This window comes from Manis pentadactyla, chromosome 9, assembly GCF_030020395.1.
Source record: "Manis pentadactyla isolate mManPen7 chromosome 9, mManPen7.hap1, whole genome shotgun sequence".
In the NCBI taxonomy this organism is placed as follows: Eukaryota; Metazoa; Chordata; class Mammalia; order Pholidota; family Manidae; genus Manis; species Manis pentadactyla.
The window spans coordinates 31353226-31380309 of NC_080027.1; the positions used below are offsets into that span (position 1 = coordinate 31353226).

Here is a 27084-nt window from a genome sequence, read left to right on the forward strand (position 1 = left end):
CAACTCCTCTCCTCCTGCCGGGAGCTGGGGTGAGGGGCGTTCGGGTCCCGCCAGGCTGCGACTTGTATCTTACCCACTTTGAGAGGCACTGGGTTCTCGCAGGTGTGGATGTAGTCTGGCTGTTGTCCTGTATCTTCTGGTCTCCCTTTTAGGAAGAGTTGTATTTGCTGTATTTTCAAAAATATATGTGGTTTTGGGAGGAGATTTCCACTGCTCTACTCACACCGCCATCTTGGCTCCCCCTCAAGATACTATGTTTTTAACTCTCTATCTGATAATTCATTTTTACCATATCTGACTCTGGTTCTGATACTGATCCGGTCTCTCTATGTTGTGTTTCTCTTTTTTCATACATTGTAATTTTTTGTTGAAAGGCAGACATGATATACTGGGTAAAAGGAACTGCAGTAAATAGGCCTTTAGTAATGTAGTGGTAATGCCTTTGGAAAAGGGTATTCTCTATTCCTATGGTATGGTTTCACTCTTTCAGTGAGTTTGTGCCTCAAGACTGAATGTCACCAGTTCTTCTCAGTTACCCCCCCTTAGGTGTTTCAAGAATGGCTAGAGGTGCTGGAGTCGATGTTTCCCCAGGTACGTTAGACTCTCATAAAACTTAAGCAAGTTAGGTTGTGGTAAAATAGTTTCAACTGAGGGCAAGCTTTATTAAGAAGAACAGAATGTTCTGACATATTTCAAATATTTCCTTTTCCCTTTCCCCTTCTGGAAGCATAAGGAATTTTTCTCCTAGTTTCAATATGAGAACCCAGACCTGCTGGAGGTAAATTTCACCAAGTGTGTGAATTCCCCTGGAGTTTTCAACTCTCAGACTTGTCTACACTGAGACTCTGCAATTCATCGGGTATAGTTTAGGTTTTCGTAATCTAGTACTGGTTCCTATGGAGATTTCCACTCTGGTCACTTATGATCTTCTATTCCCCTATCTATCTCTGCAGTTTTTGGGGGTAACAATTTGCTTTGTGACCACACTTCTCTGACAGATCTAAGAAGAGATGAGTTTTCAGTTTGTTCCGCGTGTTGTTAGGACAGAGCGAGGGTTTCTGTGATCCTTACATGCTAGCACAGAAACTGGAAACTCCAGTGAATTTTTCATTTCAGTTATTACACTTTTTAACTCCACAATTTCCATGTGAGTTTTATTTTGTAATTTCTACTTCTTTATTAATCATCTCTATTTTATGAGTTATTGTTTTCATACTTCCCCTTGAATTTTAAAAAACATGGTCCCTTTAGTTCTTCACACGTATTTATAGCAGCTACAAAAATTTTTGAATTTTTTGTTTGCTAAACATATCAGATGCCTCAAAAATAAGCTCCTATTTAATGCTTATTTTCTTGTGTATGGGTCATATTTTCCTTTCATGTCTCATAATTTCTTTTTTTGAAATAGGCTATATAAAATAAAATGTTATAGCAACTGTTTCTTCTAACTCACCCCTTTCTCTGCCCCCATCCCAAATTGTTGTTTCTTTCTGTTTGTTTATTTTCGTGTATGTTTAGTTGCACATCTGGGCTTGATCTGTAGACTCGGTCTTTTCCGCAGTGTGTAGCTCTAGTGTCTCTTTTCAGCCTTTTTCCTATTTGCTTTTCGAGTCCTGGCATCCTAAGTTTGCTTCTAGATCAACATAGCTTAGTGGTGAGCCAATGATTGCTCAAAGATGTACTTACTTGAGTCAATAAGGCTTCCATCTTTTACCAATGGCTTTGTGTGGAGGTTGGGAAATGTGTTCAAATTCAAAAACTTTATCTATCAGCCTGAGACTTTATTTTCTAATAGACTTTTTCATGACACCTTTGCATATGTGCAAGTCCTCACATTCAGCTAGGGATATGTAGACAGCAAGGGCCTTCTCCAGTCTTTACTGAATATATGAATGAGCATGTTCATGAACTCAGTTTCCAGTCTGGCCAGGATATGTAACAGCAGTCAAAGCCTGGCATGCCTCATTCCACAGATTCTCCTCTTAAATTTCTAGTTAGTCTGGACAGTCTGTAGCTTTCACCAACCAGTATTGCTACTTTAGGCTACTGCAATATTTTTTTCCCCTGATTTTTGTTACTGAAATAAATATTGTTTTCATCAATATCCCTGACCATAATATTTTCCCACATACTACTCCAAATGAAGTTGGCCCCCTCTTACAGCAAAGTTGATGTTTTTGGTAGCTTTTCCCATCCTGGTAGAACTATTACATCCACACAATTTGGGGTTGGGGAGAATGTGTTGAAGTAGTCCCACGATAGAACAACACAGATTCCCACTGTCCTTAAATGAGGTTTTGTAATCAAAGATTTTTGACTTGCTATATGCCTTTAATCAGATTCCAGAATCCAGAAATGGTTATTTTGGGCAATTCTGTCCAGTTTTAAAGTTATTCTTTGGGGAGAGAATTTTCTGAGCTCCTTACTCCACATTCTGTAATAATAATAAATAACATAATAATAACACATACCGTGTGCCAGGCCACTCTTCCAAGTATTTTACTAATTCTTTTCATTTGTACTAATTCACTAAATAATACAGTGTTCACAGTCTTTTGAGATTATGAACCTTATTGTACAGATGAGGAAACTGAGGCAGATATCTCACAGCTAGTAACTGGCAGAGTTAAACTCAAGCAATCAGGTTCTAGAATACATATTCTTGAGCACATGCTATGCTTCTTATAGTATAAGAAACACACACAGGTTTCTTTTTAGAAAGGGGAATAGACAGAATTTAAATATGTCAATGAAAGACCTAGGAAAAACTTGAAAATATTGTAGTTAATACTTCTGAGAGTTCCTTTAGGTACTAAACACTAAACCTTTACAAACCTATATCATTCAATCATTATACAACTCAATAAGTTAAGTATAATTAATATCCATTTTGTAAATAAGGGCACCAAAGTTCAGAGAGGTTAGGTAACACTTCCAGAGTTCTATAACGAGAGAACGGGAGAATTATTTTGTGAACCCATGCAATCCGATTCCAGAATCCTAGTTCCTAGCCACCAGGCTGAGTTGTTTTATACTATCAGGTTGAACCAGGTGGAATAGCCATTTTGTAAATCAAAAAGAGTAAAACATCAACAATTCCATATGATTCAACCAAATTATCTCTCACTTTTAGAATATAACTTACATGTGAAGCATAACATAATGGAAATGGCTGTAGACTCAGAGTCCAAAAGATCTGGGTGCACATCAAAACATCAACATTACTAGCTGAGCAATTTTGAGCATATTCTTTCTCATCTCGGAGCTGTTTATTCATCTACAAAATTGAGATAATAGTTATTCTTACCCATATAGGCTGATTATAAGGAGCAAATGCAATAATGTATGTGAAAATAATATGTAAATGATTATACTGCTGTTAGCATAATCTGAAAAAAAGTTACATATAAACAATCTGAAACCTTATTAATATGTGTATTGTATCAGCTGGTGAGGTGGAGGGCATGGAGGCAGAAAAAGTATTAATAATTAGCTCCCTGTCATGATCCTAAGGTATTCCAAGAGTGGTGAAATAAAATAAAGCATCTGAGTGCTCTCACTTAGCATCCGATCCAGAAAGACTGATTTGACCTTTTTTGTATCAAGCAGACAAAGCATTTTTTTTTTTCAGAATCACAGAACTTACAAAACTTTCTCATGTGATCTTGATAAAATAATAGATAAATTAGCAGGCTGATGTAGCTCTGTAGCTATCTTCCAACGTTGTGAAGATAGTGATATATATACTTTTAAAACCAGATGAAAAGAGATCATATGAGCTAACAAAAAAGGGTGGGTACAGTCACTCAATAAATATTTGTTGACTGGTGAGTGGATCGTGAAGGCTGCTGAAAGGATGACCTACATCCAGATGGAAAGAGAGAAGAGCTTATTGTTAGCAAGGTTTCAAATATGTGATGATTAGAGAGAAATCAAGGCAGTTCACTCCTTTGGAAACTAACAATGGCGAGTAGGGCTTTTGAATACACAGGGATTTTAAAAGATTTACAGCAAATAAATATCGCTTAATACAAGTTTCAATTAATTAATTTCTTCAGTAACTATTTAGAAATGACTACTGTGGGCAAGCCATTATAATAGGTACCACAAAAAAGAAAATTATAAATAGTGCCTCATCTGAGCAGGAGGGCAGTATACCAGGAAAATTGAAGCTCAGTAAAAAGAGTTGGACCAGGGGTATAGGAAGAGGGGGACTATGCTACGTAGGACTAAGGGGAAAGATCAGCGTTTAAGCACTAATGACGTCCCTTCATTCAAACACCTGATACTTCCATTGTTTCCTCCCTCACTGTAAGTACTCAGTCTTTAATTTTGTTCAACAAATTTGTACTGAGCATATTCTTCCCATCGGTAAGTGAACAAGATAACTTCTAGTTTCATGTTACTTATAACTGTGTAACCTTGAAGAGATTTCTTAATTTAGAAATTTGGCTTTCTTAATGGTAAAATTAACATTAAAATGTCTAGGTCTCAGGATTATTTTATTTTACTAATTATATCAATTTATAGATAGATATAATATATCTAGCATATAGTAGATACATATCAAAAAGCAGTCGTAGTAGTAATTGTTATTGTTATTAGCATGGGGGGCGGAATTTAGAGAATCAAATGATGATTTTCAAGGGATTGATAAGAAAAATAGTGTTAACTTTATGCAAGACACAGCCTTTTGATGACAGGAACGGAAGCTTCCCATATCCCCAGATAGCGTCTAGCTCCATGAGGGCAGGAGCTTTGCTCTGGTTAGTACTGTATCCCTAGGACTTAACACAGTATCTGGAAATTCTAGACATTCAAAAATAATTTCTAAATCAATTAGGATTTTCATAAGCATAGATTAAATAAAGACATCTAAGGTAGATTATACCAATTATCATACCAAAGAAAAGAGGCACTTTATATAAGTTTAGTACAATTACTTGGTTAGAGAATATTTTTGAAGATAAGTAGTGTCTGTAGCGAGGAACGTAAGTTTGGGACAGCTGGTTGGTGATCTAGAATGTTCTTTAAGGATAAAGAAAAAATATTTAAAGCTACTTGTGCAGCAAAATTATAAGATAAAACATTGCTTTTAGAAAGATAAGTCTCAAAGGATATAAAGAATAGATTGATACTGAAAAATGATAGAGGCAGAAATATTTTCAGGAAATTTTATCAATGATCTCAAGAAAGTGATCATATAGGACTTGAAATAGGATTTTGAGTATTGATAACAAATACAAAGAATGTGGATGAAAAAGAGGATTCCCTTAACAGATATATAGAGTAGGCTGAAGGAAATGAGGGGTATAGTTAGGCAAGATGATTAGTTCTGTGTTAGACTTACTGTGACTGGGGTGATAGTAGGACATTTACTTAGAAAACAGAAGTTGGCAAGATGAAAACTCAGGGAAAGGTTATATAACAATAAGGGGCAGACTTTTGTGAATGCACATATCTGGCAAGTGGAAAGGAAATAGACATAAATAGAGTGGATATTGAAGTAGAGAGGAGGCCAATGAAGATATCAACCATGTGACAAGGAAAGGGGAATTTTGGTGGTAGTTAATCCAGTGTCAAAACCTGCAGAAAGCCAGGAAGGATGAAGCCTGGGAGAATAGGATTGTATTCAAATATGGGACAGTCTCCACTGATACTTAAGAGCTCAGCTTTTGTATGGTGACAGACACAAACAAGATTGCAGGGGTTAGGAGAGAAGTCAAAGATGAAGAAATGGATGACCTTGATAGTGAGCCTCATACTGTAGTTGTATTACACCCAAGCGAAAGGGGAAATATTATTGGCTACCTGCTTTCACCATCATATTTGTGAAGTCTCGTCTTACGGTTCAGTGCCTACTTTGTTCGTGTTTCTCTGACTCCTTTGGGCTTGTGCCTTGAGCTCCTGATTCTCTTGGATGCTTTCCTTGTCATTGACCAAGTGGTTTATACATAGGGTGATGAAGAGAGGAAGGCAGCTTGATAGGACAAAAACCCGGTGTATCATGATGCCTTCATAACCACTGATTGACTATTTCCTTAACACCATTTACTGCACTCAGAGAGCATGTTCAAATTATGAAATACTTAAACTCAAAGAACAACACACAATGCATCAGGCTGGAGTTGAGAGAAAGCATTAACATCACCTGTTATTACACCATCTGGCATATGGCAGGCACCAAGCAAGGGAGCAAAGCTGGGAAGAAATGTGCTATTTCCAAATCAGAGGCAAATCCATGTCTGAATTTATTAAGTGACTATGTTTTTCCCTCATTACAGAAGCCTTTCATCAAGACAACTTTGTATATAGAAAATTACTTTATACATGTAAGAACCCTGAGCTATTTTCCTTGATTTCTCTTGACAGAAATACCAGAAAATATATAACAATTTTAAAAGTAAAAGTCTACTTAATTAGAAAGAAATCAAGCCCTGTGGTTTCCAATTAAATAAAAAACACACACATAGTAATTATAAGTCTATGATCACTGTTCTAGACCCAAAGTTCTATGTATTATAAAGTAGTAACAAAGGCAGAGGAAATAGCAAAACCAAAAGAAAATAATTCAAAAATGGAACAGATTGTAGGATATTGATTTTTTTTTCTATATTTTGGTGGAGGCTATGATTTAACAGTTCACTGAGCTCAGAAGTTTGTTTAATTAAGATTAGAAATTTTAATTTGAAATCAGGGTTTACTGAAAGAATATGTTCAGGTAAATAACAAGAATAATAATAGAAATAGTGCTCTTATCAAAATTAGAATCTTTGGAATATCAATAATTATTTTTCTAGTTTGTGTTTATTAAAAGTGAGAAATAGTAACTACTATTAGCTCTTCATAGAACTGCATATTTTTAAACCAGTCTCATTATAACAGAACAGTATTCCTAGTAACTAGATGTACCTTAGATTAAAACAGGTGCTCTACAAAGCTTAAACAAAATCTTTTTCTTACTACTAAGTGTTTAAACAATATTAACATACAGATGTGTATCATACAGGACAAAGATGAATTCTAACAGTGTGTAAGTCACAAAACTGGTATTGGAATTAGGCCTTTTGGATCCCAGAATCCAAGCTTCTCATTTCTCTGTGATAATTCCTCTCAATGTGAAGAGAGAGTACCCTTTCAGGCAGTGAAGATCATGTAGGAGAAGGGACGTTTGTTAGATAAAGGATAGCTTAGTAATATGCTACCAACCTCGCCTTTGCCTATGACGCCCTCAGCCTGGTTATGGCTTCCATGCTAGTGGACTGACTCTCATTTTTGCAGTACTTGTTTTTCATCCACACACCAGAGACATTTAAATTTAAATGTGACAAAAAGATCGAAATAATGAACATATGCTTTCTCCAGTTGTTCCTTCTTTTGAATTGAGGAAAAGCAAAAATCCCTTATCTTTTTCTTTTCCTTTTTCCAAGAGACAAAGCTACCTTGTATTCCTTCTAGAAGACCTGAGGTCTCTGAGGATAAGAAATGGTATAGGGAAGATTGGTACATATACACAATGGAATATTATTCAGCCGTAAGAAGAAAACATATCCTACCATTTGCAACAACATGGATGGAGTTAGAGGGTATTATGTTCAGTGAGATAAGCCAAGCAGAGAAAGACAAGTACAAAATGATTTCACACATCTGTGGAGTATAAGATCAAAGAAAAAAACTGAAGGAACAAAACAGCAGCAGACTCACAGAACCCAAGAATGGAATAGTGGTTACCAAAGGGAAGGGACTGGGCAGGATGGGTGGGAAGGGAGGGATAAGGGAGGAAAGGAGTATTACGATTAGCAGACATAATGTAGGGGGTGGGGGCACAGGGAGGGCTGTGCAACACAGAGAAGACAAGTAGTGATTCTACAGCATCTTACTACACTGATGGACAGTGACTGTAATGGGGTATGTGGTAGGGACTTGATGATGGAGGGAGTCTAGTAACCATAATGTCGCTCATGTAATTGTAGATTAATGATACCAAAAACAAAAAAAAGAAAGAAATGGTATAGGTATCAATAGTGATGACCTTGAGTGGAGCTGAGGAGAGTGGATGATACTGCTATTGAGTTTCCTCCCTGAAGGGGAGCCCTACAGGTTAAGGAGAAGGGGCACAGTAGAGGTACAGGGAGGCTAGAGGAGGATTACGGGCAACCAGTTGGTATCTTTGGAATAGTGAATAATAGACAAATCCACAAAAAAATGTGGTCAGATAGACCTTGACCAAAGTGACAGGCAAAGTAAATATGAGTGGATGGGGAAAAACGCCCTGATTCTAGAAAGTCAGAGCAGGGAAGGACCTCAGAGATTGTCCACATGGTGAAATTGAAGCACCATGACTTGCCCAGGGTTAAACAACATGTTAAAGCCCAGAATTAAGACCATATACAGGTCTTCTGACTCTCGAGCCAAGATCTCTCCAGCAAAGCACTCTGACGAAGGGGCTCATGGTGTCCCCTCCACCTTGGTAGGCCTGTCTCTTTCCTGCCTGTTCTGATGAACACCCTCCCATGAACACATTCAGTTCATACCACCTCCTCTGTGATACCTTTTCTCTGACTCCTTCCAGGTGCAATTGCCTGTTCCCTCCTCTATGTCACATCTGTAGCTGCCACAGTCTCCAGGCATCTACCACAGCAACCAGATCACTCCGTTGCCTGTTCTCATTCATTTACCTCCCTCTACCTACTAAAATGAGTTCTTGGAGGACAGGAGCCATATCTCATTCATCTTTGTATCTCCAGAGCTTGTCATCACACCTAGCACATGGTGGGTTCTCAATGAGTGTTAGATTATGTTTTCATTCATCTGTTCAATATTTAAGTTAGAAATTACCAGTGCATGTGTATAAAAATGTGCTGAGATGGAGAGAGAAATTCAAGCCATATTTCACAGGAAAAGATAGCAGTTAGGGGCTGCCTATACTTACCTAAAGATGGAGTGCTGAATGACAATTCAAGTTTTAGAGTTTTCAGGTGATTTGTTTCTTAAGATTCCTCTGGAGACCTACTATGAACAAGATGTGGTGCCAGAAGCTATCATGGTACAGAAATGGGTAAGAGATAATCTGCATCCTCATGGAAGATGGGGATATAAGGGATGCTGTGACAGTGGCCTTAGGAAAGTGAGAGCCGATAGCAGAGCAACATAATGGGCTAGGCTGGGCAAGAGAAGGTTCAAAAGAAAATGCAGGAGTGGGTGGACAGAGGGTTAGAAAAAGTCCGGCTGAGGTAATATTCTGATGGAAGAAGGCTGCAGGAACCTGATTTGGGAGAGAGGGCTAAGATGATTCCTGTCCACAGGCTGTACATCTTAGGTAGGTTCAGGAGAGAAATGTTTGGGTTATTTATTAGATTTCATAGAAGAAAGCAAGTTTTTTGCTTACGAATTGATAATTTGTATTATTGGGGAGATTATCAGCCATTCAATATTTGATCAAAAACTATATCATGGACCTTCCAGATTATTAATTCAGAACTAATTAGAATAGCTCTCACTATTGAAGGTCTACTATGCACCAGGCAGTTAATATATGTAATCTCATTGATTCCTCCAAACAGTTTCATGAAGAGAACTGTGTGGTATTGTAGCTAAAATGTACATATCACTAAAGATGTGTGCTGTTTTCCACAAATTATCTAATGTAATCTTCACAATGACAATATAAAGGAGATATTTCTTAGTAACATTCTACAAATTAGGAAACTAAGATATTTTAGGAGATTAGGAAATTGCCCACATCCGTGCATCATATCAATATTGGAACTAGGAATCAAATCTGTGTCATTTTTAATTTACTCTGAACCCATGTTCTTACCCATTAAGCACAAGATTGTACTAAGGAGATTCAAATGTAACATTGGCTTAAAAGATACTCCAAACAAGAGAGGGACAAATACTGTGTACTAAGAAAGAGGAATGTGAATGTGCGCGCGCGTGCGTGTGTGTGTGTGGTGTTTGTGTCTGTGTATGTCTAGACTTGCTCAACATTTGAGGGTTGTTATGCATCTGTGCAGGAAGGCTCCTGGGAAGATCTGATCTTGAAGATGAGGATGTCTAAGCTGGGAATTCCAAAAGGCCTAGGCCCTGTAGGGATTGCATCCCCATTAGCAACCAGGGCCTTTTTTGAGAGCAAACTTTATGCGCCCAATAAATCTCCTTTATTGATTCGCTGATTTTTTTCAATTTCCTCATTCACATGGTCACTCTGCATCTGAGTGGTAGGCATTGTGCTAGATGCTGGAGCCACAGATGAAACAGAGTGACTGGGGCCTGCCTGGGAATGACTAGAGGCCATGAAAAACAGATGCCCTGGTTTCCATGATCATCCCATTTTTCCTAAAGTCCAACAGCAGCTCATATGCTAAAACTAAGATTCAAAGATAAATCTAGTTTACTGTATCTTAACAACTTTTAATAAAGGGAAGAATTAATACATTATCTATCATATTCTATACTACTAAGGAATCAAATCCACATAGACAACAAATAGTAAATAGATGTGTGCATGGGGCAATAGTGGGGCTGTGGCTCTAGTCTACCTCTACAGATTGTATAGAGGATACCACACATCTGTGAGGCCTTAATATGTTTGTGTTTGGTGCCTCTTTAAGGACTGTATGTTTCTTGAGAATAGGGATCATATGTTATAATCTTTACTTTTTCAATACCCATCACTCCACCTGGCGCATCATGTATGCTCAATAATTGTTCATTGGGTGGAATTGTGCTTAGTCTTAGGAAGCCAACACTTTGATATTACTATCTCAGCACTTGTTATAATATATGATGATGGGATATATAAAAATTCATTCATCTCAGATTTTAATATGCTTTTAGCTTTAATAAAATCGCAGGTGTAGCAAAGTACAAAATGTCCAGAGAAAGCATTATTTAAGATTCCAATTAAAAAGCATTAAAACATATGGAATAGTTCACATGTGTTATTCATGAAAAACTGCTTTTCAGGAGATAAAATACATCTCAAAATCAAACTCTGTGATCATCCAGGCAGGTGGTTACTATAGCACTGAAGGAAAAAAAAAAGGCAGTATAATTAACTAAAGTTGTTGGAGAGAAAAAAAATATGTAAAGCATTCAAAGTTTATGAAATTAGATATTTAAATACCAAGTCTGAATTTGAGTGGGTCACTCTCTTGTCTTAACTTCCATATGATGTTAGGAAATCTACATGCTAGACAGTGCAGGACAAGGTGTGGCATCAATTTTATTTTCTAGCCACCATGGAAACCTACCAGCTGTCACCACAGAACCATTAGGTTCAGGAAAATCAAGTATCTGAAGAAAAAGCAGATATTTCAAAACTGGGGAATTCCATCTACTTTATTGACCCTCCATATCTACAGAAATGCCCACCCATCACTTTTCTAGTCTTCAGGCTGGAGAGGAGACTGTAAGTGATGGTCAGCACCAGAGCTGGAAACAGTAGGGAACCTAATCCATGTAGCTGTCCAAGCTCCAAACTGTGAGGAACATAAAACATTACTGGGTGCTTAAATACCACAGGAAGTATTACTGGTCAGCAACAGCAAAATGTATTTGGCAGAACTCACTGCAGGAAGAGAGCTTTGTGAATTCAAAGACATATTATGATGACTTGATCGAGGGTGGAGTGAGACCGCCAAGGCAAGTTCAGACAAGAGATTGGCCTCAAGCGACCCCAGAAGATGATGGGAGCCACTGACAACACAGGTTTTCAGTTTTGCTAAGAATACACACAATTATAGCTAGGATGGAATTATGTTCCTAACTTTTAGCTCTTTACCAGTCAACAAGTAGCCACTCCTCTAAATAAACATGGAAGAAAATATTTATAGAATATTGTGTTGATGTGCCCATTTGAAAAGCCACTGGATTTTCACCAATGTCACAGCCCAGCGTATGTACATATGATTAAAATGGAGATATTAGGGTTTTTTGTAATATTTCATCCTTTCCCCTAAGGCCTTTGCCAAGGGAAGTTATAGGATTTCTTGTCTTAGGTATCATTAGGCAAAACATAGATGATGCTCGCCTAGTGATGAGAGAGTAGAGAGTAGGACCTCTTCCATGTCTTTCCCGAACTCCCACACTGACTCTTGTATTACCATGTTACGTTTTAAATGATCCTAAGTCAAAAGTTGAAATGTGGCCTTGCCTATGCCAAAAAAAAAAAAACAACTTGCATTCCTTCATAATTTTACTAAATCCTGTTATAGTCACAGATACTTTCTTTTGAAAGACGGTTACATCCAGCCTAGATGACATCACCCCTTCTTATGAAGACATCCTGGATATTATTGAATCAAGCAAATGACATTACTTTCTGGGGTTGTAAATTAAACACCCATGGAGTAAATATAAGCCTGAAGTAGTTCATCTAGATGATGAGGGAAACCAATTAGGATATGTGTATATAATGCTTCCAGGATCTGAAAGTCAGCGTCTATGGTCATAAACATGTTAAGCAAAGATTTGGTTTGACCACGATTGTGCAGCACATGCTACTAAAATATTTTTTTGCCTTTTAAGAACTTTCTAATAGAATTTCCTTCACCCTGAGACTCTTGATTCTTATTATAAGAGACTTGTTTTCTTCTCTTTGAAATTGTTATTTTCTCCTGTGAAGGGCTTCATTCTAGAGAAGTCACTGAAGCAAAAAAAAGCTTCAGGGAGCCATACTGTGAGAATTAAAGCATAGCACATTAATTCAGCCTTCTCTTTCTATCTCCCCTCAATCAGCTAAATAAAGTTATTTAAAAGAAAAGAAGAATTAAGGTAGAAACACACACATCCAGAGAGTCTGACTTTTGTCTTGTACTTTCACACAGGAAGAACAAAACGTCTGTAAAGCTGCTAATGCTTTCTAGCATTAAGTCCTCTTCTATGAGTCATTAACTTGCTGAAACCCAGAAAATCAAATTTGGTTTAGGGCTATTTGATAATGTTGTAACACAGTAAAATGTGATTCACCAATTAGCTCATGTAATTAGAAAATGAGAAACATGCTCTAAGTGGCTGGTGGACACATATAAGTAAAGTCTATTGTCTTTATAGTTGCTGATCATAGTTGTAATTACACCTTTATAGTGGATGATAAGCAATCCAGATCCCCTATGGAAGAGAATCCACAAAGATCTGTGTTTATAAATCACATAGATTAGTTAGTTACTTAATTCAGGCAGTTATTTGTTTACTCCTTTTCTTTTTCCTTTGCCAATTCTTTCTTGCCAGGCTGTTAAGCAACAGATCATCTGTTCCTGGCCTCCATAGAGTTTTCAGTTTGCAAGAAATATGTTTAAATTCTTCTAAGGAAGGAAATTAAAACTGGTTAGAATCTACAAAAATTATAGTTTTGTAGTTAAAATGAGTCTTCCTGGCTGATACTTATATGCCACTGATATTGCAAAGACACACGGAAGAAAAAAGATAGCCAGTTTGAGGATTTTCTTGCTCAGAGGTTTTGCCTGGTTGAAAAGAACTCTGATGAATAAGAATGGGAATGCAATATTTGTTAGATTATTTTAAAGCAACTCTTCATATATTCTATATGCACATCTTTTGAAATCTAAAGCAAATATTATTTATTGCCTGGTTATATTTAAAATATATTTCTCTCTAAATTCAAATGAATTCAAGGGTTGGTTGGATGGTTAAAATTGTCACTCACTAGGAAATTCAAACAAGTCCTACTTTGTTCTTTTCTTATTGCTACTGAAGTACATAGACATGGTTACATGGTCCAGGGCTTCCCAATAAATATATAGAGATGATGGAGATGAATTACCTGAGCTTGAGCCGCTGAAACAAAGGCATTCATTATCTGATGTGGCCATCTTAGTGTCATTTGATTGCAAAAAATGACATATGCTTGTGCTGCCCCTATCACTGACTTTTTAAGGTCATATTTTAGTGTTCATGGAAATTTTAAAAGCTATTAGGAAATTGTTTTCCTTGTAGCTGTAACAATGCCCTAGGTGGTTTATTCTTTGTAAACTCACAATACATATTTTGCATTGTTCTCCCTGCCCCAAATATCACAAAATTCTAAGGGATGCAAAAAGCTTTGATTGTTTTTTGTATAGTTTCACTCATATTTTAGAATAGCTTGGATTACATTTCATTTGGATGAAAATGTATGATCACAAACATCAAGGAAGTTTGATTTATTCATAGCCAGAATGAGAGTTAACCCCCAAATGTTATTAAAAATGCAGCTGTCTCCCTTTCAATATATATTTAATCATTCTCTTTCTTTTTCCTCTTGTTTACAGGTCAATGGGACAGAAATTGAATATGAGTTTGAAGAAATTACATTGGAGAGGGTAAGAAAAATCCAATAATCCGAAGTTCCAATCTTGTATTCCACATTCTGCATCCTAATGGGTTGTCTTGTGAAATCATGTAATTGTGTATCGTACCCTGGAAGTTTCCAACAGGACTCACAATGAGAATATGAATGAAGCACTTGTAGTGGAGGGCGTGGAGACAACCAGACCAAATTATCAGAATGTTCAATATGTAAATTGTCCTGCCAGGATTTGGAGAAATGAATGGGAAAGACAGAAATATTCAGTGAGCCAGTGCAGTATTTTTTTCCTATTGTTTTCATTATCAATCTCTTGCCACACATTTTTAGATATATAACAAAATAGTTTCATTTATGTAATATTAGAATGATCATCACAACTACCATTACCATGCATTTTTTGGTTAAAAAAAAAGTGATGGATTTGAAAGTCAGCCCCATAGAGAAAAACACAGCAACCCTGCAGGTCTCTGCAACTATGCTATGAGGGCCTTGGCGAGGCTTTGGCAGATAGGGAAATTCAGTGCAGCACAACCCATATATAAAGATATTTTACAAAACAGTAAGAGAAAGGCCAAAGATCACCCAGAAAAAAAATGATCAAAAAGCTTTAACAGGACATTCATCCAAAAACAAAAAGCCAATACATACAAACACCTGTTCAACCTTATTAATAAACAAAACAATGGTTCCAAATAGTTTTTGTCTACCCCGTTGGCATAATTTAAGAGGAAGGTTAATATTTGCTGCCATTGAGTGGGCCTAAAAGAACAATTTGGAAAAATGGATCATAAAAAGTGGGCAGGATTTTGGACCCAGAAATTATATTTTTGGAAATACACAAATGCACAAAAATGTTCATATGGGTATGGTTTATAATAATTTTGAAAAAGACAGTTGTTTAATAATACGTATCTATATAACAGATTGTAAAATGTTTTAAAATATTTGATTATAGGAATAGAAGGTCTAACTAGACTATATTATTACATTTAAATGTCAAATTTTAAAATGACATTTAAAATATAATCCCATTAGCCAAACACAACTATACATAAATAGTATACATTCATAAATCTACATAGCCTGGAAGGATATACACCAAAATATTAGAAGTAGTTAACTCTTGTTCAGGATTTTTGGGTAATTTTCAGTGTCTTCTTTTTGTTTATATTTATTCTTAAACTTTCCATAATAAATATATAACACATTTATAATAAGAAATAAAAATCTATTTTTCCTAAACTATCATTCACTTGTGAGTTTAGACTCTAGACCTACACATAAATTTACATTTCCTTTTAAGTTTACCGATTTCATTTTGCAAAGTTAGGGAATTTCTCATTTTCAGCCTTATTTTTATGGAGCTTGAGTGGTTTTAAAGGGAAATTTACATTAAAAGTTAAGTGTTTGACAGATGGGTTCTTTAAAACTTCCATTATGAACTTTGGTAAAATTTTAATGGCATGCTAAATGGAGAAAAGTGAGGCTTATGGAAAATTAGCCCAAATGAGAAAAAAGAACATATTTCTCCTAAATCACTAATCCTATCTCCAGAATCTGGCTAAATAATTTGTGGGGTGCAGTACAAAATGAAAATGTGGAGCCCTTTGTTAGCATTTAGTAAGAATTAAAAGATGGGGACTGCTGAGGATCAAACCAAATGTGGCCCTTCTTAAATTCAGGACCCTGTTTAGCCGCACAGATCTCACACTCACGAAGCCAACCCTTCTCTCTCCCCACACCCCACCCACAGAAACATCTTGAGTATCACTATTTAGTTACCCTGGTTTTGTAGGTAGGAAAATAGAAGCTAACGTTGGTGTGAGATGGAACATCCCGTGGGAGTCAGACAATTGTGGGTTCCAGTCTGCATTCTGACACCTACTTGCTTCATGCGCTACCATGTCATCTCACTTCCTGCCCTAGGGTTCCCAGTCACACTCTGAAACTTGTCTTTGCCATTAACTGCACTCTTTCCAAAACCTCCATGTAAAGCAGTGTCTTTTCTGAACACCACCTTTTTTCTGTCCCGTTTATTCTAGTTTTCCTACTCCAAAAATTCTTCATCTCCACTGGGGCCTCAAATCATGGATTTCACCATTTCCCTCTATATTTTGCCCTTCTTCATGCGCTCCCTCCCCTCCTCCCCCAGCATATGTTCCTGGTCCATTGCTCTATTCTCCATCTTACACACTCTCAATATTTTTTCTCCTGCCTCCCTTTTTGTGTTCTTCCAGCAAAATTTCAGCCCTAGGTAATCTACCCTGGTTAACCCCATGCCTTCCTACATATGTCACACCAGCACCTGGGTGACTGAATGTGTCTAGAGGAATACTCCCTCATCTCACTTTAAATTTATAACTATTGATTTCAAGTGAACCCTCAAAACATCCTAGCAATTCTAGTATATACATTGAGAAAAAAATCATGTGCTCCTTCTCTAGAGCAACAATTTCACAACTTATTTGCTCTCCTCCTCCAATCTTGAACATGCCCTCCATCATCCTCACTCTCAGCTGTTGGCCTCTTATCGCATATCCTCGGGAAAATCCAAGCAATCAAATGAAAATCACCTTGCTTTCCTGTTAGCAGGTCTGCTAATGTGTTCTCCCTATTACAGTGAAGGCATTTCCCTGCTTCTTTACAAGGCCAGCTTTGTACTTGTGACTCGGAATCCCTAGCCTCCTACCCATTTAAGGACTTTGCCTCCGCAGGTCTCTCCTGTCTCTTCTGCAGTGTCAGTTTCTCTCTCGCTTGTTCTTGGATAAATTTAAAACAGACACGATGTAATGTCTCTCATCTTTAAAAAAAAAATGGTGTCTTCTCCCAGTGAAGTCACATGGGGGGGAAAAATGTCCCTTAACCCAATGTTTCCCTTCTATTATTGCCTCATCATTCTATTTTGCTTTACCAAGAAGTTAAGAAAATTGTCTGTTTTCATTAACTCTACTTGATGACCTCATTTTCTTTTTTTAAATTATTTTATGTTTTCATCTCCATAATCACTCTAAAACCATCCCTATCACGGTCATGACACAGTTTATCGTGTGTCAGTTCTCTGTCCTCACTTCTCAGCAGCATTTGATGCAGTTATCTTTATTCCTCGAAGATGTCAATTTCTTGTCTTACAGACAAAACATTCTCATGTTTATCTACCACCTCCCTGGCACCCTTTGTCAGTCTCCTTACTGGCTCCTCTTCTAAATGTTGGAACATTCCAGAAACCCAACACATAGACCTCTTCTCAACCTCTCCTCATTCTTAGGATCTCATCCAGACCCAGGGCTTTAAATACCAGCCATCAACTGATGATTCCCAAGCCTGAGTCATGACCTCTCCCCTGCCCTCTGAATGTATGGCTAACTGTCCAGTTGGCATCTCTGATGAATATCAATAAGGTCTCCCAAACTTAATATGTTCCTAAATGTCCATGATTTCCCTGTACTCCATACCCTTAGGGCCAAAGCTGCTTCTATCTTAATATGCCTCATTTTAACTAATTGGTTCTATCATTTTCCTTATTATTCAGGCCAAAAAAACATCTAAAAGTCGTGCTTAATTATTCTTTTTTCCTTGGCATCCAGAGCAGGTCCTGATGGTGCTCTCATGAAAGTATTCAAAATCAATCACATCTAACCACCTGCCCTGCTGAATCCTAGTCCAAACCAATATCATCCCATGCCTGGACCACTATAATAATTTCCACTGTTGCTTGTTCTTCTCCTCAAAGAAGCCAGAGTAATATTTTCCAAATTATAAACCAGATCATGCCATTCTGTTTCTAAATCCCTGCAAGAGGGGATCATTACAGTCATTATCATCACCTACGAGGCCTCATGCAATCTGGCCCCCGCTTCTCTCTCCAACCCTGCTCCCGCCACCAGCATCTAGAACAATCTGCTGTAGCCACACATACTTTCTTCCAAGCCAAGGTTTTCCCATCTCAGGGTCTTTATATATGTTATTCTATATGCCTGGAAAAATCTCCCCATAAATAGTAAAATGGTTTGCTTTTTACATCACTTCAGTATCTGCTCAAATGTCTCAGAAAAATGTCTCCTGTGCACCCTGTTTAAATTGTACCAGCATCCCCATTGCACCTATTTCCCCTTTCCATGGCTGTATTATCTTTTTAATTGTACTTGCCAATGTCTGAATTTTATATTATTAATTATTGTTGACTTTGTTCATATCTGTCTTCCTCCCTAAATACATGCAATATATAAATATATAGTTACTTTTATATCCAATCTGCCTAGAATAGTGTCTGGAACATACTGTATACTCAGTGAATATTTGAGATATGAATGGATTATGTCTGTACAAGTACAGTGAGGTAGAGACACATGGCCTTGTTTGAATCTTGGCTCTATGTATTATCTACTTGGCTCTATCTACTTGCCAGTTGAGTTACTTTGAGCTGAATACTTAACTTTCCTGTGCCTCAGTTTCTACATCTGAAAATGAGGCTAAAGTACTTGTAATTACCTCCTAGGACCTGTGAATGGTTAAATGAATTAATGTAAAGGCTTAAAACAGCATGCATAGTTATCATCCTTAACATTTCCTTTGTGTTAACATGGTAGTTCTCACAAGTGTTATTTATTGGGGGTCACTGAGGAACCTTATAAAAAACATAGTTTCCCAGTCTCAGTGAAAAACTTCCACTAAAAAGAGCTTTCAGATCATCTTTTCTTTTTTTCTTTCCTTTTTTTTTTTTTTTAAGTTATTTTGTTAGATGTCAGACATCCAATCATGAAGTTATGGTCCTTGCTGTATGCATTTACAGCTTATTCTTTTTCTAAATTTAATCTGTCTCACATTTAATTTAGGGATACACTAATCACATTTAGTAACATCCTTATGAGGTGAATATTGCTGACTCTATTTTAAATGTCAGGACACTGAGGCTCAGAAATTAAACCACTTGTCAAGACACAATGTTAGTAAGGGGTGGAGCTAGGATTTAGCCCCACACCCACTGGGACACTAAGCTCATTGCTCTCAGATTGCCCTCAAAATTAAGCTCGAGTGTGACTTCCTCCAAAAAGTTTTTCTTGACGTCCTCTCTTAGGCAAGGTCTTCTTCATAAGTAAACACAAGTAGAGAACTTCTCACACTAAATGGTGAATAAAATCTGTCTTTACACTGACCTATGAATTCCTTGACAGGAGGAATTTTGTTATGGTGTTCTTCATATTACCCTGATGACGTGAAAAGGAAAGGGGAAGCCATTGGACCATTTGAGGACAAGCTAATAACTTACCCCCTACAGCTGCATGGTTCAATGCATTGGCCACTTGCCACATGGGGTGAATCTCACAAATGTCTAAAGTATGTTTTTGTTTGTTGAGCATTTACTAAACCGGGGCCCAAGGCACAGTCATAGAGTTTTACAGGCTAGTGGAGGGCACAGAGGTGTAAGCAGACAGAAACCGTGAGGAAGAATAGAGTGCAATGGATACCTGGCCCAGAATATAGGACCTGCCTGAGAGGCACTCCACCTGAGCTGGCTTATGAAAGCTGCTTGAAAAAGAAGGGGAAGAGGAAGACCTCTCAGACAGGAAGCAGCAGGTGCAAATGTTCAAGGACACATGGAAAGGCAGTGTGCTCAAGGAACTGCACATAGTCCAGAATGACTGTACCTCAAGTTATGAGGTAGGACTCAGAGAGAGAGAGGACTGGCTGGAGAGATGGAGAAGGCCAGTAACACAAGGCCTTGATGATAGACAGAAGGATTTAAATTTTATCCTGAAGGCAATGGAGAGCCTTTGAATAATTTTAAACAGAAAAGTAACGTAATCATGTTTGTGTTTTAAAAAGATCACTTTGGCTGCTATAATGAGTTGTACATTTAATAAGATTCAGGAGCCAAGCTGGAATACCATGTAGGGCATGTAGTTAATGGCTATATTCTGTCAATGGTGATGGAGGAGGAGATGACTAATAATGTTAGAAGAACAGATTCTGATGCTTTGTAGGATGGGAAAATGCCAGAAAGAGCAGAGGAGTCAATGATGCTTAGACTATAACCCAAAAAATTCTTTTTAATAACACAGTCTGGGGCTCCCAGCAATGGACACCTGTGATATTTCAAGCTTTTCTGACACCCTGGGCTCTTAGACCATTAACAAAGGTAGCTGAGTATAAAGGCCATTCCTCTGAGTGATTTACCCATTATCCATGTATAAAGGTAATAGTTTAATGTACCCCCACTATGATTTATAGCAAGAGAAGCTAGTTGACCCAGCATGGAAAATAGATTCATCATGCCTTTATAACCCTGACCATCATGCATGACTGCAATTTAGCGGAGATATCGAAGTGACAATCTATTTGTTACCTCCTCCAACCCCTGTCCTCAGCCTCCAAAAATGAAAGAACATTTGGAGTGCTTTCCTGACAGCTGCAGAATGTATGGCCATGTGATACCATCTGAATGTTTCATCTGATGAGTCAGGGATATCTTTTGCAATTAAAAAAAAAAATCAAAGATCTGAGCCATCTTCCCAAACATGAATCATTGCCTTTTGTTGCTTATTATTTAACCCATGCCAAAACAAATAAATTTATAGGGCAGAGGAAAAGTGACTGATTTATTGCACCCTGCAAATTCCTATAAGCTTTGAGTATAAGGTGGGTAATGTGGGAATTTGGAAAATAGTATTTGTGAACTGCCAGGTGAGAAGTGACCCATTAAAGTTGTCTACTGATGGACTTTCCAGATTCATCCAGATATTAAATTAATTAGAAAGTCATGGATGTCTGAATCACTAAGCCAAACTTATTTATGTCACATTATTGAATTTTCATGGGGATAAAAAAAAATTCCTGAATTCTAATGGAATAAGGGTCTATCACTTCAAATAATATAGAAACCTTGGTTTTCGAAATTTCAGTTAATGGTAACAGGACTAAAAAGCCAGAGACCCAATGATATTTGCTGGGGTTTCAGTTTTCATATTAGTTAGCTGTAGCATAGTCTTATTCCAGTTTAAATAATTTTTAATAACAATAAATTTCTTGAATGAATTCCAAATTTTATATATGTCCAATTGTCAGAGCATATTTTAAGTATTTGAAGTATATGAATATATATATATACACACACTTAAGTATATAGAAACCGTCCAAACATCAGTGTGTATTTAGACATAAGCATCATAGTGTTCAATAGTATTAATTATAAACTATATACACACATACTTGTGTAGGCCTCCTTTGTTTTTAAAGATATCATTGTTGATATGACTTCAGGCTATGATTCTGGGGCTAGGTCAAGTTCCATACGTATGCTTCCACTCTTCCTGTGCGCAAGGGTGTGGAACTCTGTCTGCAGTAACCAAGCTTCTTCAGTGATCTCCAAAATGTATGGATGCCCAATTATCAATATATTTCTTAAGCATGTTGAGTATATAAATAGAGTCTGTCTTTGAGTTTGCAGCCATAGCTTCCTCTAGAAAACCCAGTTCTATTTGTAGCTCTCTCTTTCTTTCTTTGTTAGCTCACAAGAATTTAGTTCCAAGCTAGACTTATTACAGTGTTTTCTTTTGTTTTTCGTGGTTTCAGACTATGTTTTCTCCAGCTGCTCTGACACCCGCTTATTCTCATGATCCCCCACTTCCAATCTCTACATATGGTACAGTGAATAGCTATTGTTTGTTCTGCACACCAACACAGGCAAGAGGAACATCCTCCCCCATTTCAATCAGAGACAACTGCCAGTCCTCGCACCCGTGGTCACACAGTTGATTGGTCTAGAGCTACTCAATGGAATTACCCACAAGCTAGTAAAAAAAAAAAAAAAACCACTGATACTCAAGTCCTGTCCTAGATCAAATGAAATCAGAACCTCAGAAAGGTGGAGCAGAGAAAATCTATTTTTAAAACTTTTCTTAGGGATTTGATGCAGTGTAGAGGCTGACACCTGAGCCAAACTGGGCTGGTAAGTGTGCTCCTCAGGATCTTTCACACCGGAGTGTGGGGGATAGAGAGGGGCCACAGTCTAACAGGGTAGTAAAGATGTGAGACAGGAGGCAGAAGAGCGGCTGCCATATGGGTTTCCTATCATGTGCAGGAAGCTCATCTGAGAAAATGAGGCTTCCTGCAGGTAGAACCAGAAATAGGAGACAAGAAAGACCAAAAGAGAGAGAGAGAACTGGCACCATCCAATTCCTATTTTATATCTGCCCTGAAGACCCAACCAGATACCATTCCCATTCCATTGGCCACTTGAGCTTTCCCTTAAATTTCTCTTACCCAGGCTAGTTCAAATCAGGCCTCTGTAACTTGCCAACAGATTAGCTTATACAAAAGTACCTTGGTGTTGTATCGTAGCTATCATGGCACTGAAGTTGTTGAGGTCATGTCTTAGGCTCAGGCTGCCATAGTCTGTTCCCAAACTAAATGTGGCCTTACTTAGGTTTCTCTACCTTTTCTAAATTCTAAATGTGTCTCTCACCACTGAGGTAAGGTCATAAAGCAAAACTGTCTGGTAAAATAATGTTGGCAGGTTGCAGTAAATCTTAATACCCCAAAGCTTATACATACCATCTCCCTTAAGGTAACCCATGGCTGTGTTCCAACTTCCAGAAATAAAAGAGCAATAAAGAAAAGTGGCAGGTAATGAGAATGGCTACTGACAGGTCTATGAATTTAGACTCTACTTTCTAGAAACTGACTTGGGAATGAGCAAGCTCTTGTACATGTGCAAAATGCTTTGCAGTGTTAACCATTGGACTTGGATGTCAAGAAAAAAAAATTGACTGTTAGAAATATAGTTTGCAGGCATTTAGGGGTCATTAATCTAGATATATATAAGCACGAAAGTCTCAGGATTGAGGAGCGCCTGGTAAACAATACCTCAAAGGACTGATTTAAATGAATCAGCACAAGAGATACATTTTGCTGAAATTCAGCTGCTGACTCCAGCCTTCTCCATTTTTCTTTGTAAACTCCCAGCTGAGTTATCTCCCTTCTTGCACCTCACAAACCCTCTGCCACCAGAGTATTAACAAGTGCTCTCTTTCAGTTCATCAGTTTGAGCCTTAGTGTCCTCATCTCATCTACACTGGCCAATCTATTTTCTTCTGTAAGTCACTTGTTACACTGTTACCCCATCTTTCTTTGACATGACCCTTGACTATTATAAGCACCTCTAATGCTAGTATAATGGTACTTCTAAAACTAACAGCTTTAAACAAAATCCACAATGGAAAAACTTGTGCAGAAAAGATAAAACTCTGTCATTCTTAAGTTGGTTTGGCTAATCAAAGTAGATCTGTTTCCATGACTTGTATCAACAAAATGAGGATGGTTAAGAAGTTTTGGCAAGGAAGGCCCTGACACGGGGGTGCCCTGAGACTTCAGGAACATGATGGAGGTACTGAATCCAGAGACTATTGGAAAGCAAAGACCCAAAGAGCAAAATAGGCCAGGACCAGAAATCTCGCTAAACACTCACTATTTAGTGTGATTTCTAAATAGTCACTAAATACTAGATCTTGAGAAATGGTAAAAGCTGGGGATTTTCTTCCTTGCAACTGAACAAACCCTAACTGAGGTCCGTATATTTCTCTGTAGCTCAACATTCGGGCTAGAGTGAGTGTAACCTCAGTTATTTTTAGTGCTTTTCTTCCCAGGCACCTTGACCATCTCCAGAATTGTCCCACAGTTCTACCTCCTCACACATGGACAAGGGTGATGCACTGTCTTCTGTCCTCACAAGTAACACCCGCCATCCCCTCTGGTTGTCCATGCCAGTCTTCAGTTTCTGCTACATTTTTCCGGTGTAGTGGGCATGGTTGATTGTCTGCCCATTTCATTCTTTTTACCCCTTCCACTCTGCTCACCATGCCCAGATTCTAGTTCAGATGTCACCTTCACCCATGTAACCCATGTGCTTTGATGGAAGCTAAGTTATCTCTGAACTCCAGGGGTGGGTCCTTGCTGGTGCAGGCTAATTGGCACATCCTCCTCTCTTGACCTCTATCAGGTGGTGGATATGCAGCCTAATCCAGTACAATCAGAGTGACTTCTAGGACTCTTACTTTGAATTCTGAGACAAAAACCCACCCCCTTCCACAGGCATGAAATGAGCAAGCTGGGATTGTAACCTAGAGCCATTGTACGACCATAAAAAGTTTCCAGCTTTAGAATGAAGTAGGATTTAGAAGGCCAAGTAGATAAATGGGGTAAAGAATAGTCTTGGTGACATCTCAAAACCATGAATCAAACCATCCCTGAAGCTCTCCTGAATTTTTATTCAAGCAAACAGTCCCCTTTATTACATTAGCCCGTTTGAATTGGGGCTTTTGGTACTTGTAGCTAAATAAACCCTAAGTGACACAGTGGGTCATGGGAATCTTTAGGAAATTACTTAGGGCCCCAACTTCTTAGAAATGACAAAATCATCTCTGAAAAGTATTCTCCCTCCTTTCTTATTCCGGTTCACGGGAATCTTTTCCCACCCCACTCATTCAGGAGGCTCCACTCTTAACTGTCTCCTTCCTCAAGACTCTCTACTTCTGTGGAGGACTCCTCTTCTCCCTTTTACATTTTCCAAAAACCCTTTGATTTCTCCTAAGGGCTTAGGTGGTTTGGAAACAAAAGCGGGGAGGTCTTTGCAGGCTGTGTCTGATTTTAACCCTCCCTTCCCTTACCTCCCCCTAAAGTGAACACCTGCTTTAATGCGGAGAAAGGAAAAGGCAAAATGCAATACGAATAAAAAACAAGCATCAGTAGTATCTCAAAAATAGAGATGAATAGTATAAAAACTGACAGTTATTTCAGGAGTTTGAGAAATGGTTCGAACTGATGGGTTGAAAGGCTTATATTTTATCCACTTAGCTTGATGTGCTTAATGCATCTTTAAACTTTCAAATTATCTATCCTTTGGAGAAAAGGAATTCACATATTATGAAAGTATTCATAGTGGCACATTATGTAGTTTTAAAGTTTAAAATATTTGGTCTATATAGACTTAGTATAAATTAAACAATTCACATTTAGTCACTGAGAAGAATGTCACCTTTGTTTAATTCAGGATCACCAAGCAGACTTCATTGATCCTAAAATTACGCTTCCCTCCTTCACCACTTTTGCCTGACAATCTCTTACTCAAAACCCAGCTTGTATGTTACCACCTCTGAAAAGCTTTGTCAAATTCCTCTGGGCAGAGTTAAGTTATTCATCTGCTTTGACACCTCGGGGCTTTCTCATTGTCATCCGTGTTCATGTTGTAGCCACCTTTTGTATGAATTTCAAGACCCTCAAAGGCTAAAATATTTCTTGGTTTGATCCTTTTCTCTTTGTCCTTTACATCTGGCTGTTTTTAATCACTAGAAGAATCTAGAAGATCACTAGTGGAATCACTAGAAGAATCATTTAGTCTTTTCACGGGAGATAAGTTTAGTTAAAGGATGAAGATTACTTTTTCCTCCTGATACTGTGTGTGTATACATGTATATACAGATATGTGTAAATTTTATATGCATTTATGTATGATATACATTTTCTATATAATTATATATATATTTATGTTATATATATAAATTTGCATACATTTTACTTTATATAATTTATGTGTATTTGTAGATAGATAAATGATAGATAAATAGGTAGGTAGGTAGATCGAGAAATAGGACCTTGTTTATAAGCTGTGGCCAATGCTCAGTGCTATTTCTAGTGTTGGTAACAGTAGCTACTGTGGTCATATGTGATCAATCTGTATCATTTGTTGAAGTTTGAATCTTATGTATTAATCACTCTGTGTGGTTATATCCTATCTTAACAGTTAGTCCATTGCATAAGTTTTAGAGCCTCTATTTTACAGGTAAGGGAACTGTAGTTCAAAGAAGTTAATACTTGTCCACTGATCATAAAACTAGTGTATGGCATTCATTGCTGGTGGATCTGTTTTTAATTACTATACAGGACCACCAGTAAACATGAAAACTAGAGAAGGCTTTTTGAGTAAAATATTTATTCTCTGACCAGCAGTGATATATTCAGACTGCCTTTAAGGCTTATACATTTATCAATAGAAAACACTAAGTCAAACGGCAAAATATCTTAGGTTAGCACTGGACAGCTGAAAGCAGATTCAAAAAGACACAGAGTCAGTATGTGGCTAGAGATACAGTTATTGTTCCTTACTGTTATTTCTTGATGTCTGAGAAATAAGCCATGCTTTTCTCCCCCAATCTGCTGAAACTTTACTCAAAACTCAGTAATGTTACCCTAACTCTGGGGAAAAACAGCAGTGATATCATATCTTGCATATTTAACATTCTTCTTTTTTTTTTTTTTTTGTAAATACATATGAGAAATTTTTTTTTTTTTTTGTGAGGGCATCTCTCATATTTATTGATCAAATGGTTGTTAACAACAATAAAATTCTGTATAGGGGAGTCAATGCTCAATGCACAATCATTAATCCACCCCAAGCCTAATTTTTGTCAGTCTCCAATCTTCTGAAGCATAACAAACAAGTTCTCACATGGACAACAAATTCTTACATAGTGAATAAGTTACATGGTGAACAGTACAAGGGCAGTCATCACAGAAACTTTTGGTTTTGCTCATGCATTATGAACTATAAATAGTCAGTTCAAATATGAATACTCATTTGATTTTTATACTTGATTTATATGTGGATACCACATTTCTCTCTTTATTATTATTATTTTTAATAAAATGCTGAAGTGGTAGGTAGATACAAGATAAAGGTAGAAAACATAGTTTAGTGTTGTAAGAGAGCAGATGTAGAT

The 27084-nt window shown here is 37.5% G+C and overlaps 1 protein-coding gene and 1 long non-coding RNA gene across 18 annotated transcripts in view; one reads left to right on the forward strand and one right to left on the reverse strand.

The window, feature by feature from the left end:
• The window catches only part of DLG2 (discs large MAGUK scaffold protein 2), a 1919888-nt gene that overhangs the window by 1312883 nt on the left and 579921 nt on the right, over nucleotides 1-27084 (forward strand). For all 17 annotated transcript variants that reach the window (XM_057507175.1, XM_057507177.1, XM_057507176.1 and 14 more), the window contains one exon: nucleotides 14277-14327. In XM_057507175.1, coding sequence (XP_057363158.1) covers nucleotides 14277-14327 — 51 coding nt within the window. The remainder of the gene's footprint in view (nucleotides 1-14276; nucleotides 14328-27084) is intronic.
• LOC118917518 (uncharacterized) overlaps nucleotides 1-27084 on the reverse strand; it is a 131420-nt gene that overhangs the window by 54702 nt on the left and 49634 nt on the right. The window contains exon 3 of the long non-coding RNA XR_008999188.1: nucleotides 13175-13310. This is a non-coding gene — a long non-coding RNA (uncharacterized LOC118917518). The remainder of the gene's footprint in view (nucleotides 1-13174; nucleotides 13311-27084) is intronic.